This window comes from Aphis gossypii, chromosome 2, assembly GCF_020184175.1.
Source record: "Aphis gossypii isolate Hap1 chromosome 2, ASM2018417v2, whole genome shotgun sequence".
In the NCBI taxonomy this organism is placed as follows: Eukaryota; Metazoa; Arthropoda; class Insecta; order Hemiptera; family Aphididae; genus Aphis; species Aphis gossypii.
Genome location: NC_065531.1, coordinates 47443054 through 47459544, shown reverse-complemented (window position 1 = coordinate 47459544; position 16491 = coordinate 47443054). Strand labels below are relative to the sequence as shown.

General features: G+C 31.7%; 2 protein-coding genes across 2 annotated transcripts in view; one reads left to right on the top strand and one right to left on the bottom strand.

Annotated features, from left to right (window-relative positions):
- Positions 1 to 7438, top strand: part of LOC114132540 (neprilysin-2) — a 23382-nt gene extending 15944 nt beyond the window's left edge. Inside the window, exons 4-12 of the mRNA XM_027998024.2 lie at positions 2355 to 2480; positions 2623 to 2868; positions 2997 to 3208; positions 3323 to 3714; positions 4091 to 4393; positions 4487 to 4583; positions 4693 to 4861; positions 5368 to 5618; positions 6549 to 7438. Coding sequence (XP_027853825.2) covers positions 2355 to 2480; positions 2623 to 2868; positions 2997 to 3208; positions 3323 to 3714; positions 4091 to 4393; positions 4487 to 4583; positions 4693 to 4861; positions 5368 to 5618; positions 6549 to 6890 — 2138 coding nt within the window. The 3' untranslated portion in view covers positions 6891 to 7438. The remainder of the gene's footprint in view (positions 1 to 2354; positions 2481 to 2622; positions 2869 to 2996; positions 3209 to 3322; positions 3715 to 4090; positions 4394 to 4486; positions 4584 to 4692; positions 4862 to 5367; positions 5619 to 6548) is intronic.
- Positions 7422 to 16491, bottom strand: LOC114132541 (nostrin). Its single transcript, XM_027998025.2, has 13 exons — positions 16314 to 16491; positions 13465 to 13567; positions 13289 to 13374; positions 12916 to 13166; positions 12221 to 12375; positions 12066 to 12154; positions 10883 to 11018; positions 10600 to 10767; positions 10370 to 10525; positions 9407 to 9565; positions 9197 to 9299; positions 7831 to 7947; positions 7422 to 7722 (listed from the first exon to the last, which is right to left on the bottom strand). The coding sequence occupies exons 2-13, from the start codon at positions 13552 to 13554 to the stop codon at positions 7616 to 7618; spliced, it is 1617 nt and encodes a 538-aa protein (XP_027853826.2). The 5' UTR covers positions 13555 to 13567; positions 16314 to 16491; the 3' UTR covers positions 7422 to 7615.

The window sequence follows — 16491 nt, the reverse complement described above, 5'->3', positions numbered from 1 at the left end:
ATTTGTATGCGAATGATAATTTATTACATTATAATAACAAAGATTATTTGACATAAGGTACTTTTTCGTGTTATGCTAGTTTTTTTAATACCTACAATATTTCATTTTTAAATTATCATCTAATATTTTATCTGTCATGTTTATAGTAAATTACTAATAATTGTATTATCAACTAGTAACTCATGCATTATAGGTACAACATATCGTTACTTTAATACTATAATACGGTCGAAACATATAAAAAGTAGGTACATATAGAAGTAAAAAAAAAAAAAAAACAATTAATAACAAAATATTTACAATCCATTTCCTGTAAACACATTGAATGTAAAATCACAACACTACACACTTCAGTTCTCCATAATATTATATAATATACACACAAAAGTGAAAATATTGGTCATAATATACATTTCGTGTTTATGTACTTCTTCAACTACCTATAATTGATCGAAAATTATGTCAAAGTGAGAGTCAGTTGGACGTTAGTAATATATTTCTTAATGGTGCTCGAGCATTACAGTTAATCGTAACTATAAATACGTTTCTTATACCATATAGTAATAATTATATGTTATATTAAAAAAAGGCTTTATTTAATGTAACTATACTCAATTACTATATGGTTTAGTTATAACTAGCTGTCACCCACGTGCTCCGCTCCCGTGGACAGTTGTTTGCAAAATATTTAAGGGCTGTTTTTTTATCTTATAGTTATTTCGATCATAAAATTCTATGATATGTACACATCTTATAACTACGCAAAATAATAATAATTTAAGGTGTTTATAAATTTTCATAAATTTACTTATATAATATAATAAAAACAATTTTTTTTAATTTCATTATTCTTACGCTCGGGAAATATATTATATAATAATATTATAACGTCGTTAAATGAATAACAATAATATAATGATTATTAAACAACAACAATGGGCATGGCATACTGTAGGGCTTCACATTGTACAGCCAACCAGCGCACTGAAGACTTACAATACTACTTTCCTATTGGTTATTATTATTATTGGACGTGTTTTATTTTTTTTAACTTATCTCAACTACTTGAGTCTCAAGCTTAAGTCCGTCAGTCGTACTTAGAACGCAGTGAGCTATACTTCAAACCTGGCAGGACCGTTCAAAGCACCGGGCCAATGTCACGTCTCATATACTTCGACAATAATAATTGATTCATCGTCGATTCTATATACACATTATGACTTCTGAGGTGGGTGGTCGGGGGTGATTGCTTAACTATAGGTACGCTTTAAACAATTATTTTAATACATTATAATATATAATATATCTACGTAAAAATTCAAATTTTACGGGAGAGACACAACTTATTTTATGTAACTTATTAAAGGTTCCCTTTTCGAAATAGATGGAATAAAGATAAGTACACATACTGTTAGTATAGGAACACATAGATATGTTTCGTTTTCACACCAAATAGCAAGGTTAGATATTAACGAATTAAAAGTTAAAATTAAGTTAATTTTAATTAAATTAATTAACTCGTTATTTTTTTTAAGATTAACGTGTTAATTTTAATTAAATTAATTAACTCGTTATTTTTTTTAAATTAACGTGTTAATTTTTTCAAAAATATCTAAATTATTAAGTTAATTTTAGTCCAAAAAATAATTTAAATTTTTTAATGAAGTTTTTAGAAAAGTAGGTTTTTTAATAGGTAGTTATAGTTAATACTTTGATTTATCAATTAAAATTTCCCCAGTAATTTTCTTGAGCGTAAAAAAATTATCTAATAACAATATCGTGTGTCTGGAATTTTTTATTTTGCAAATTAGAAAATTTTAACTTTAAAATAAGTTAAGTAACTTTTTTAAAGTTTACTTTTAACTTAACTTTATTATTTTCAATAACTTAACTTAACTAGTTAAAAAAGAATCGCTAACTTGCACAGACTTGACAAATAGTGTGTTTAGATACAAATAACATATTTCTTTAAAAATCTAAAAATGTCAAAATATTGGACATGTTCCCCAATAAAAGTGATATTAAAACTTCCAGCAAACTGTTAGGTACAACAGTAAAAAATTCGGTAACGATACGTTGAACAGTGTGAATTTTTATGCGTGACAAAAAAATCGGGACTTGCTTTTATATACTTTTATAGTATATAAATTTTATAATATTCTAAATTATGATCAGTATTAAATATTTTACAATTACAATAACGTTAAAGTCGATTATTCAGTAAAATTATTATACTATTCACATTGAATATTTATATTTTAATTATAATGAAATATTATAAACTATTACTATAGTATATTAAGTGTAATGATAATATTTAATTAGATTATATATGTATATATATATGTCCGCAGAGAGTCTTCCAACGATATCAGCTGAAAATAATGGTTTGATTGGCAAAGCACGAGGTAGAAGTCTGTTCCAGAATAGAGAATATGAAAAAGATAACATTTGTCTCACTGCCGGTTGTGTTAAAGCTGGTAAGCATCATTATATTAATTCATCTTAATTACTGATTTATGATTAATTTAATAAAATGTTTATAATATTATTTAATTGGTAATTATATAATCCTGTATAATTTATATTATAATGATACTAAAACTTTTTTTTAAATTATAGCGGCTTCTGTAATCAACAATATGGATACATCAGTAGATCCTTGTGATGATTTCTATCAGTTTGCGTGTGGTAATTTTATAAAAGAAACCATTATCGACGACGATAAAACGTCGCATACCACATTCAGCGCCATCAGCGATTCGCTGTTAAACAAGCTTCGAATGATCGTCACTGAACCCATTCAACCGAACGAACAGAAACCTTTCAAAATGGCCAAATTATTGTATAAATCGTGCATGGACAAAGGTATGTATAAAATATATAGAATGTTAATTATATTATAGTTAATATTATACAGTCATCTCCGGCAAACACGTATATACACTATACATTACCATATATGATTATTACATATATAAACTTTGTGTTAACAGAAAAAATCGAAAAAGTTGGTTTGGGACCTATTAAAGAAATGTTAAAAAGCCTGGGCGGATGGCCGGTACTGGAAGGCGATAAATGGAACGACGCTGAATTCACGTGGAAGGACAGCGTGTACAAGTTCAGAGTGGCGGGATACAGCGTAGACTACTTCATCGACTTCTCCGTCAGCACAGACTTGAAAAACACCACGATGAGAGCTATTGACGTGAGCTGATATACAATATAATATTATATTATTCGACACAAAACGAAATCAATTATTATCGTTATGTCTAAATGAAGTATAATAATTCGATTATTTTCTTTTGTGACATTTCAGTTGGACCAAGCGTCTCTGGGACTCAGCCGGGAGTATCTGGTTAAAGGCACCGACGACAAGATCGTGGCCGCGTACTACAAGTACATGGTAGACATCGCGGTGCTGTTCGGCGCCGACCGGCAGAGGGCCACCAAGGAACTGAGAGAGTCGTTGGACTTTGAGATAGGATTGGCAAAGATATCGCTGCCACTGGAAGAGCGTCGGGATGCTGCCAAGCTGTACAACCCGATGAAAGTCGCGGATCTACAACAAAAGTTCCCGAGCATACCGTGGCAAGAGTACCTGAACAAACTGTTGAATCCGTTGACCATCCGACAGGACGACATCATAATTGTCAACTCGCCAAAATACTTGTCTGATCTCGAAGCTGTACTTAGCAATACGCCCAAGAGGTAAAAATTATAGAAATAAGTACGACTTTAAGTCGGTTTGTTTATTGTTGTATCGGATGTGTAGGTGTAATATGAAATCATTATAAGAGGACATTATATTATTTTCATGTCATTTTAATATAAAAGTACTCTGAAAAAGCAAGTCTACTTGTTCTATTAATTTTATAATGAAAGTAGTAGGTATATGATACGATGATCAGTGCCAAATTATTTTTAATTAATTTTCCATATTAATTTCGTAATTGTTGTTATGTATTGAATAATATTCGAATACAAACATTTTTCTTACAATGTCATTAAAATTGCCTATATATAAACCCCTTAATAACGTAGTTGAAACGCTTTGAAACGATCTTTAATTTTATTTTGTTGTTAGGATCCAAGCTAATTATGTGATTTGGAGAGCTGCCGCGGCATCCGTCAGTTATCTGACTGAAGAAATGAGGAAAAGACAATTGGAATACAGCACTGAACTGTCTGGAAGGACTGAAAGAGAACCCAGATGGAAAGAATGTGTGGATATAAGTTCCGGAAGTTTTTCATTGGCCATCGGATCGTTGTACGTAAGACGGTATTTCGACGAAAACGCTAAGAAGAACGCTTTAGAAATGGTGAACGGTATCAGGGAGGAAATGTACAAAATATTGGGGTCAATTGATTGGATGGACGAGGAAACAAGGTAAAGTTCCACTTTCGCGGTTAATATACGCATATAATGATATTTTTATCATTTTATATATTTGATATTATTACTTTTGTTTTTTCACTACAGGAAAAACGCTATAGACAAAGCAAAGTCGATGACCAGTCACATTGCATACCCAGATGAATTATTGGACGACAACAAGTTGAATGCGTTTTATGAAAATGTAATAAATTAAATTATAAGACCTAACTAAAATGCATTTGTACAACATAATAATTATGATGCATTTAAAATTTTATTAATAATAATGTTATTGTTTTTTTTTTTTTTAGCTCGAAGTCAACGATAACGACTATTACACTTCGGTATTAAATTTAACTAAATTTGGCACTGACTATAGCTTTTCGAAATTAAGACAACCTGTTAACAAATCGGATTGGATTATTCACAGTAAAACAGCAATTGTAAATGCATTTTATAGTGCTATTGAAAACAGTATCCGTGAGTAATATTAAAATATATATTATACTAATCTTGATAATTATTCTATAATAAATCGTGTCGGATAATAACTAAAAATTCAAATTCAACTTTTAAATTCAAATCTGGTGTAGAAACATTAACGTTTAGTGAATATCAAATAATCATTTTCTACTAACCAATATTTTGGGTGACTTATTAGGAGAACAGGGTAATAAATATAACTAGTTTTTTAATTTTAAACGAAAAGATTAAAGAGTTTATTAATTTTATTTTTCCATTAAATTATACAATACTTAATAAAATTTAAATCAATAACGAATTGTTTATAATGTTAAATTAGGTAGTAGGTACTTAGATATAATATGATACATTTTTCAAAAGACGATTAAACGTCTAATTGAATACTTTTAAAAGGAATTTTTCACAGAGCTATAATATTTAAATTTGAATTACAATATATATAACATAAACATACAAATTATTACATTCACTATATTAATATACGAGCGATTTTAAATTTTCAGAATTTCCCGCTGGTATCTTGCAAGGCGCGTTCTTCTCCAGCGATCGTCCTCGGTACATGAATTACGGCGCCATTGGATTTGTAATTGGTCACGAAATCACCCATGGTTTTGATGATCAAGGCAGACAGTTCGATAAGCAGGGTAATCTTGTGGACTGGTGGGCGGAGGAGACGAAGAAACGCTACTTGGAAAAAGCGATGTGCATCATCAGGCAGTATGGAAATTACACGGCTCACGAAGTCGGTCTCAAGGTGTGTGTAACTAAATAAGTTTTTTAAGATAGCGTTTTTACGCGGATTAAATTTCAAGGTTGAATTTATCATTCGTTTAAAATCAAATTTTTCTTGAATTTCGAATGCCTATAGATAGATGTCCAAAATTCGAATGATTGTTTGTCGTTATAGGTTTCACCAAACAATCGATTAGTATAATTGCATATTAATGTTATGGATTTTCATTATGAGTTTTAAAATGAAACCCATGGAAAATATTTGTTAATTTTCTGTTACTTGTTCGAAGAGAAAACTGTAAAAATTAAGTAAAATTTTACTAATATAATTACACACTGCACCAAATTGTTATCAATGTCATTTATTTTGACATGGTCGAAGGTGGTGGTATAAAAATAAAATCTTTTGATAAATTCGATACTATAAAACACAAGTTATAATTAACGCGTATATATGTTATCAATAACTGCAAACTGCGTGTTATCAAAAATAACAATATACCTACCGACATTGTTTTAGTACGCAAAAAAATATTATACTATACCGTTCATATAATTCATTTATAATGCACGTATTAGACCAAAGCAGCACTAATTTTATTATTTTTATTCATAATAGTTGCAGTTATTATTATATATATATTCAAACCGTATAAATCATAAAGTATTATAATATTTATCTCATTGTCTTTGGTACCTCGCGCGATTCTATTTTCCGTATTTATTCGAACAGTCATAATTCACGCAACCCAGAATACTCATTTTTATTTGGTTATAGGTCTAATCGATAATTCGAAAAACATCGATGAGATTTGTTTTAAAAAATGCCTCTGTCAACAATGTCCACGAATTTCATAACACCAACCGACAATTCCTTATTTAAACCCCCGTGGAACTCGACCACCGTCGCTGCGCACTTACAACCTAACCTATAACGATTTATTTTCCGCAGTTGAACGGTATCAACACGCAGGGCGAGAACATCGCCGACAACGGTGGCGTGAAGGAGGCGTACTACGCGTACAACGTGTGGACCAAACGTCACGGAGTAGAACCCCGACTGCCAGGACTCCAGGACTACACACCGCAACAGATGTTCTGGGTAAGTGCCGCCAACGTGTGGTGCTCCAAGTACCGGCCGGAAACACTCAAGAACCGCATCACTACCGGCTTCCACTCGCCGGGCCGTTTCCGGATCATCGGACCGTTCTCCAACCTGGAAGACTTCAGCAACGACTTCCGGTGTCCGCTGGGTTCCAACATGAACCCGGTCAAGAAGTGCCAAGTGTGGTGAGACCACCGTCTCCGACCGTGCACATATCGTCATCATCGTTATTATTATTATTATTATAGCTATTTGTGCGAAATAATGATAGTTTGATAATATATGTGTGAAATTAAAAAAAAATCTCTCGTCGCGCGTGCGCCTTAATAATATTATATCATAACAGAAATATTGTTGTATAGGTGTAAAATATTATATTATATACTCGAACACGATCAAACCAGTCCCTTGACTCTCGTCCCCTCCCCTCACCATTCGTCACTCAAAATATATTCACGTTGACGACCTAACTCTTCCCTCCCACAGATCACCCTCTCCAACCACTGGCCCTTTTTAATCCTCCCGCAAGCTTTATCTGTGGTAATTTATTTATATACAATTTTTTTTTTTATTATTATTATTATTTTGTGGTATTGTATTATTATTATTATTATTGTTTTAAAACGTACGACATAGTTTAAGTATCTACAGTGTAAAACATGAGTATAATACATATAACATGTGAATTTTTTTATATGATTTAACAATAACAAAAAAAAATTACAAAATTAAGAAAATTTTTTATTTTTGTAATCAATACCTATTAATATTATACTTTTAATACTTAAACTTAATACTAAACGTTAACAAACATTGTACATAAAGGTATGTTATAAATTCTGTGTGATTTGTTAGGTTCTAATAATCTTTGGTAAACTAAAAATTATTTACAAAATAAATATTTTTAACACATTTCAGTCAATTTCTACAACGTATGTAGCTGGGAATACTCCGATGGCGCCCTTTAGGTCTCCTAACCACCAGCCATCGGACTTTTTGCTGTGGATGTGTATAACGTCGCCTAAAACAAAATATGAATAATATAAATCAACAATATTTATTAATCTGCAAACGTGCACACACAGATAGAGACCACATCGGGTGAAATTTTTTTTAGTATTCGACTTACCCGGTTCTAAACTTAATTCGTCGTTCAATTTCGCTGAATACTGGTAGAGAGCCTTACAACGAGGACTTTTTATGTTTTCGTCGTCATCGTCTTCGTCTTCGTCGCTAGAGAAATCATCTATAAACAAAATTTCGTGATTAGTATAATAAAGAATGCGTACTACGTAATATTATAAATTTAAATACGTCTTATCTCTTAACCTACGAATCGTCAGCATTTTTAATGTACAGATGATAATGTATAATAATCAAATATTTATTTCGTATTTTTTAATTAATCTATCACAGTTTGAAACATTTGATAAGTCGTAATATTATGATTGGATGCATTTCGGTACATTTTTATCACTTAATAACTAACAGATATAACCTAATCTATTTAAATGTTATGTTTATAATATTTAACGAGTATTGAGTCATATTAGTGACTTAACCCATGAATAAATGGGTGTTCATTTTTATCACTAGTAGCTGAAAAAAATATTTCTAGTCTCAAAATGAATAAAATATTTCAAATTTGTTTTTCATTTCTGAGTATTTCATTTAAAAGTAACATCGGATAAATTATAATGAATGCAGGAGTATATTTAAGTGGTGTTTGTTATACTCAGATTCATGTATTTTTTTAACTAACGTACCTTAGTAACTTTTTACATAGACTTCTTAGAATTATTTAATCTCGGGAATATATTTTCCATGAGCTGCTTTTAAAAGAAAACGATTAATGTACATTACTTATTGACAGGAATTTTCATCGATAATTATTTTACTTAGAAAGTTAATGTTAATGTTAATATAAAACTAAAACTTTTAATTCTATCCCATTGAATCGTTATGCGAATATTCTGCCGAAACTTTTGACGATTCTTCCCCAAACCTTTGTGATTTTGGAGAATCTAGTTAGAGTAGAACATCGTCATGATGATAATCCTTCGAATAATACATTTCTGTGGTACACTACAACGTATCTTTGAAAGCTAATTTTTTCCGCAGTGAAACAACATATTCTGGTATGTACTTTTCACACAATATGCAAAATTGATGGCGGGCGAATAAAATAAAACAATGCACCAACGATCGCTATAATATTAGGTAATAACACGTAAATATAAATAATCTTTGTTTAAAAATAAAAATTAATAAGTATTTATGGCACTAATAATATATGAGACTACTATAATGTTTCGATCGGCACGAGCATATATAACACGACGCGCATATCTGCCGCGTACGGTTTTCTTAAAAAAACGGTTTTTTTTTTTTTTGTTTCTATCTCATCTGCAGTCTGTCTTAACATATATGACAACGAGCGTTCAACGATTCGTCGGCGAGATTCGCGTTGTAAACGTCACACATTAATTGCCCACCGATATCTGTGCCGTCCGCGGATCCCCGGTCCGACCACATGGACTCGTTCAGGACGTCGATGGGCGCTGTCGACGTGAACTTCTGGCACACCGACGCGGGCATCTGGACAACAATAAAACGGACAAATAAATCATTGGCGAGAGTATAAAAATTATATCTGGTCGCGGAGACTGACAATTCGCGCAGGTATCGCGTTCAAAAATACGTACTTTGAGCACCGACATCTGATATCCGTTTTTATCTCTGGTCGTCTCGATGTGCTGTGAAAAAGCGTTGGAAGCGGCGGCCGGCGGGTGACCTTCTAGAGTCGCCAGAGCCGTAACTACTTTATAATTGACCGCTTCTAAGTACAATATCATTAAGTTCGTCTGAAAACAAAACGCGCACGGCTCATTATCATTATAATTAACACGGTCGTATGGGTGTGGCCGAAGTTGTTTGCCGCGGTCTACACATACTCGTGCGAGCCATTAATCGACGGTGGCTAAAACGCCTAAAACGATTAGACGCATAACGACTTAAAAACGGATTTAAACGACAACTGGAATGTTTTTTACAATAGTATGTGTGATGAGAACGATCATCCCCGCGGCCGTACATTGTTGTCTCCCTTTAATAACGAATTCACTCGAATTAAACTTTTAAAATAGATACACGAGATTTATTTTACGATTTAACAAGTGTCATCCCGTGACACTTGTTAATTAATGTAAAAAGATAATCAGATAATTTAAAAAATATATATAAATACCTATCCGAATCGAAATTTGAACGAGTGGTTTTTGTGTTATTTATGTAATGACATTAGGTCCTTATGTTATGGGTTTGAAAGATATAGTAAAATACTATGAAAATGTATGTAATTAATAATAATCAATCGACTTTTTTAATGTCAAGTGTGTACGATATTTCTTAAATTCTTAAAACCTACCTAAAAATTCCAAAATTAAGAATTTGAATTAATTCGTTATTTAAAAAAAAAAAACCAATCGAATGAACTTGCTTAGTGAATCATCCTGTATATTATTCGTTTCCGAAAAAGGAAGATTCAGCTGTAACTCGCAATAGAATGTGCCGCGAATTGTAGACAGGTGTGTCCGACGTCCGCCTCCGGGTAGGTCCCGATAAGGACAATGTATATGTATTAAATAATAATTATGTTTCAAACTAACGTGGTGAAGTTTTTCATAAACATTTTTGTGCGAGTCGTCGTGTTTCAAACCGGAAGCGTGATGGTGCATCGCGTTGGCCAGCGTGTCCAAGCCTTTTTTACTGCGCCGCTCTCGGTCCAGATCCTGTCTGACCAGCTGCAGTATTTTCGTCAACGCCTATTATATCATGAAAAAATTTGATTATTATATTGTTATTGGAAAACACTATAATATAGTAAAATGTTGCTTACGGTTATTCTTCTTTTTTTGTTCATGGCCAGATTCGTGTGTTCCGGATAGAAGTCGGGCAACACTTGGACACTCAGATCTTCGTCGTATCTGTTCACCGTGTCTGTGATGATAGTAAAATCTTGCGACACGTTGCATTCGTACGTCGGTTCGGTGAGTCGAGACGATAGCTAAAACGTAACGTCATAGTTATGTATATAATTCGAGTATGAAAAGATAAATATGATATTATTATAAGTAGGTACGCAATGTTAAAAGATTAAAAAGTACTTCCGTTCACGTTACCTGCGAAATTTTCGGAACAAACTGTTGGTACGTCTGCGACACGTGGTGAGCGTATTCTTTTAACCTCTGCAAACGTTCTTCCTCTAATGCCATGAAATTTTTTTCGGCGTCGTTTACAGACATTTCCCATTCGAGCCTGCGAGTAGTATTTATAGTTAATAGTGTAATTTATTTATAATTATATATAAATTAAAAAAACTATGGACCCTCACTATTTCCACTAAGGGTCAAGTCTTATGAGTTATGACCATTATTACGGTATCCCGAAGTTTATACTTCAATTTTTGACAGTAAAAATTAATAAATTATTTTACATATTTTTTTTAAACCCAAATCTATCAAATCCCTTTCTCCTCGTATAGTATAATATCTATCATATCAAGCAATATACTTTTGCGAATGAATTTCCAAATGTAAACTCTATTCAGCTGGTTTTATACTTATACGATATACATATTAAATACTATACAAACATCACTAATTTAGCGTCAAAATATAATATTAAATTATAAATTAAAATTATATAAAAAGTATAAAAATTTAAACATATTGTTAATGCTAACACTTAATAAAAGTACAAAAATAGGGAATCCTTTATGGTTCTAAGAAAATATTTAAAATAATAAGTACGTATATTAATTATTTTGCTGAAAATTGAAACATAAGCTTTGTTGGAAAATCTACACAGCGATAGTTGTCAATTATTACTTTGGTGGAAAACTGAAAGTCCCAAAATCGTGTAGTCTTCCCTATCGATGGACATGATGAGCATGCAATAACCAGTAACCATGCACCTTAAGTAATTAAAATTTCAAAATATTTTATACAACTACACTTTCTACATAAGTAAATTTTTTTTTTTTTAATGTTCTGCTTCGGAGTATGAAATTAATAACATAAACTAGAAATTGCAATCACATAAAGTAATAAAATAAAAATAATTAGTATAGTAAAACTAGAGAATTCACTTCTGTTGTATAGTATGGATTTAAACTTAAAGAATGTATACCTAGTCCTACATAGATGTATACTACTCGTCATTGAGTAGTAGTTTTTCCCAACCATTAAGCTAACAAACTTTATATTTTTCTATATTTTGAATATAGTTTTATCAAAATGTACTTAGTAGCTATATAATATTAAAAAGCATTTATATTTTTTAAGTTAAAATCATTATTCTTACTTGGCTCTAGCTGTTCGAACACAATACGTATAATATTCGGTGTAGCTCTTTTTTACAGACTCTTCTAATTTTCTTTTTTTGTTTTCCAACTATAAAAAATTGACTTGCTGTAATTATTTTTGTACATAAAAAATAATACAAAACTAAACAATTACTTTAGTAGCGTCTTTGGCCAAATTCGCATTACTTGTGAGGATCGAATAAGAAGCATCACTTGTCATGTCTTGAACTTTTTCATTTTCTCTAGCCACCGTAAAACTTTCTTTTTTACTTCTTCGCTCATCGGTTCTCCATTTGTTCATACATTTTTCTAATAATTTAAAACGTATTAAAGCATAATATATATATATTCATCACATAACTTATAACATTTATAATATTAAATTACCTATCTTATAACATTTTATTTTATAATAATTTATATTATTAACCACTAGAATTGCTAATAAAAATATTTAAATATATAACGTATATTTCATAAATGTATGCCATAATCATAATGCATTGAAAAATACAAACGTAATAATATGCAATAGAATGAAAATAGAGGTTAATTGAAATTTGAAATACATTTTAAATTATGTTAATATAAACGCAAAACCTGATATAAAATATATTATCAAAACAAAAATAAGGAAATTTAAGCTAATTTAAATTCAATTACTAATATCAAGAGTATCTATAAGATATAGCACATAAGTTGTTTGGCATGAAAATTTAAAATTCAGAGATAATGTATACCTATATTTACTTTAAATGATGTTAAACAGTTATTTAGTTATTTATTACCCATGATCTATACCTAAATACGTATTTACTATTTAGTTTCTGAATAATAAATGCGACTTACTGGTTTTGCTAACATTACATTCAACGGTTTTTTTTATTCTGCAGTGTGTTTCTTGCAAATTCTTAAGTGGTTTAACAATGTCGTCCTCTAATGAATTAGCAATACAACGGTGTGCTTGACCATCGGTTTCCATCTCTTTACCAATCACCAACCAAGCTTTTTGTATGGAACCGATGCCTTTTTGTGCAGCTTTCATAAGTTTTGCGGAAAGCTTAGACATTGTTTTTGCATAATGCAACTCGAGTTCCACTCTAAATTGTTTTGCAAAAAAATAATATAAATCATATTGTAGATACACCCAAAAACACTAAAGTAAATATACATGATTTACAACAAATTTAATACGACACTCCTTATTTAGTGTGTTGTTTACCTTTCTTGCATAATGTTTCCAAGTTCCTTGCAAAAGTCATTGCCCTTTTTAACAAATTTACGCAGTTCGTGATATCTTGCATGGCCCTATAATATTTAGTCAATTAAAACACTGCCCACTCTTTATGAACGTCCCCAAGTGGGTGTGTTTCGAGGTTGTCTTGCCCACAGACTTACCATGGTATCGAAGTCGAATCCTCCTCTGAGCGTATACCTCAATTTGCCCTTCCTGCTACCGGACAGGCTTCGCGGTTTATCTGTACTCATTGCGACAGAATGTCTGCAAAAATGGGAAAATATACAAATATAATTATAATATTACAACAAGTCGGACCCCGCTTTCTAATAAGTGTATAATAATATTATGCGAATGTATATATTGTAAATAATGTGTGGTGTGCGCGCATAAAAATTGAAAAAGTAAAATTTATTTTTGTCAATAGACGAAACCGGTTGGGCCAGGCACTCAGCTATTGTAGAACCCTCAAAGAGCCGCCGATTTAGGTCTAGTTGTTTTGAAAGTAATGTCCACTCTGACCACATCAAGATACATCCGAACAAGGCCATCTGCTTTCTCTGAGTTGTTAACTACGCTGCGCACAGTGCTTCTTTTTTTTTTTTTAATGAAATAATTGATTTAATACTTATCAAAAACATTATTTTCTACCGTAAAGAATAATTCTGTAATTAATGGATTTTAACACGCTCTATTAATCGGCAGAACTACGGATTATATTCTGCGACCACTACACGCTATACAACATATACCTAAAGTATTGCTACGACGCGAGATGTAGCACATTCACCTCGGCATTTTAAAGAGAAATTTTCTCGCACGTCAATACGAAGTCTGATTACTATAATTCAGCTCTATACCTGACAATAATGGTCTTCATATCTGGAAAACCTGTTTCCGTGACATTTCAGAAACAATACCGTGTATAAATACTTCGAATAGAAAAAAACTGTAGACTTGTATAGAGCATAAAAAAAGTCTATTTTTGCTATTTATTTTCTGCAAAGTATAACATACATTTATTATTTCCACTTGAACATTTTTTTGCCTCAATAATAAAAACTCAATACTAGTGCGTAAAAAATCGTTTAAACGGTTTACACATCCGAGGTTCTTCTACAGCACGTTTATAATTTCAATTATAAAAATAATTCATAATTTGTTATGCAAAAACATGAAATTATGTAATTAATGTTTTTCTTTTTATTAATAAAATAAAATTCATTAAATTGAAATTCATCAAAACAAAAATCGTTTGCAGTGCGAGTGATAATGATCATTACTGTTATCGAATTTTCGAGTATACGTGAGTCTAATAATTGGATAGTTAAGCAGACTCAGTTATAATTAACCTTTAACATTACAGTGCTAGGTTTGAAAACAACAGATATTCGAGTTACTATACTACAGTATCGTATGGTATCAAAACCTAAATTCTCCGAGAAAAATAAAATAACATTTTTCATCGACCATCACTTCTTATTGTCAAGTGTTTCATAGACTTTAAAAGGATTAATAATATATTGGTCGTGACTTTTCTATGACAACAAAAACAGATTTAGGTTCTTTGTAAATCAATTATAAAAGAATAAATTAAAATTTCAACAGATGTTCATCTTACATATTATCGGTTTTTTTTGTGTGTTGGAGTATGTACTCAGAGGAGTTAACTAGTTTTATTTATAAGTGCGTATATAAATGTGTGTAGATGGTTCACATGATTATATATATATATCAGTCCCTGCCACAGAAAAATATTAGAACAACGTGGGGGTATTTAATTTAGCTTCTGCACGTGAAAAATATATTTCGTACAATGATCATCGACAAATATAACCAAGTCTCGAGTGAATAAATCACAAAATCGCCGTGTAGACTATATTTTAAAGTACTTATGGCCATAAATCATTCACCTTGTTCTGTGAAAACTATAGTCTTCTATATTGATCTATATAATCGAGGTGTATGACCATAAGATTACGTGCATTAAAAACCACAAATCTACGAACGGTAGTTTTAAAATTATTTTGTTATTTATCATTTATGTGGTAATAAATAATAATAAAGGCGCGCGCAAAACGATGATTTTTTTGATTTAAAAAGATATTTATTTAAACGTCATTTTAATAATGTGTACAATTCTAATAAGAATGACTGTGCACAGAGAACAATAGTAATTAGTAAAAGAAATACAAATATAAAAAAACAACAACCTATTGCTAATCAAACACGTATAATTAATATATCAAATTATTCGGGAGAACGATAATTGATTTAAAGCCCGTGACACGTGTAATTTCGTGTGATAAAATATAATAAGAACTCGACGTGATATGACGACGTTGAGAACAAAAATCATTATTTAATTAGATACCTATAATTGACTATCGTATAGGTATTGCGTATATGAATCTAATAGCAACGGTATTATTCTTTTACGAATAACGCGATGGGACATCGCGTGTCGTCGAAATAATAGTGTACATTTATTATTATTAACTGTTGCCAAATAAAATTTGTATGAAATCACGAGTTTAAAAATGTATGTCATGATAGGACGTCGTTTGCATACAGCGTTGCGTGTATTATTGACGCGATAAAAACACAATCACGTGAAATCGGATTAATACCTCTCCGAAAATTACTGTTCGATTACCAGCAGCGCGAAAACGAAATGTAAAAGAGCAAAAATCGTTTATACACCGGAAAATCACAATCTCTCTTATCTCGTATTTGAACGTATTTTTTTTTTTTTCGTAATCGTATACGACAATATTGGCGTTCGCGTTTCCGGCGACTAAGGTCCGACATCTGCAAACTCTCGGCCGGTACTAGGCGTGACCGCGGTATATTTTAAAACAATATTATTATTCGATATCGATTCGAAATTCGTTCGTACACGATGAAAACCGTCGCGGAATATTTCGAGAACATCGGCGATCGACAACAGAATATTTTAACGTCGTCGTGCGTTTTATATCGTGCGTAATAATAATGAATAATTTCTTACCCGAGAAGAGCTGGTGCGATTGAAGATCACGGCACGGCACGGCCGGAACACGGGCTGGGAAAATCGCAGGAAATCCGGAACACGTCGTCGGGCGATTTTTTCACGATCGGGCAGACGATCGTCGAGACGCGCACATGTCGCCGGCACGGTAACCTGCTGTTCGCGCGGTGTACTAAAA

Bases quoted from the DNA above. Each gene is read 5' to 3' on its own strand.
- LOC114132541 (XM_027998025.2), bottom strand. From the start codon at position 13,554: ATGAGTACAGATAAACCGCGAAGCCTGTCCGGTAGCAGGAAGGGCAAA. The intron at 11,019-12,065 runs GTAAGAATAATG...TACTACTCGCAG, and splicing joins GTTCGAACAGCTAGAGCCAA to GCTCGAATGGGAAATGTCTG. The intron at 9,300-9,406 runs GTACGTATTTTT...ATTGTTGTCCAG, and splicing joins ATCAGATGTCGGTGCTCAAA to ATGCCCGCGTCGGTGTGCCA.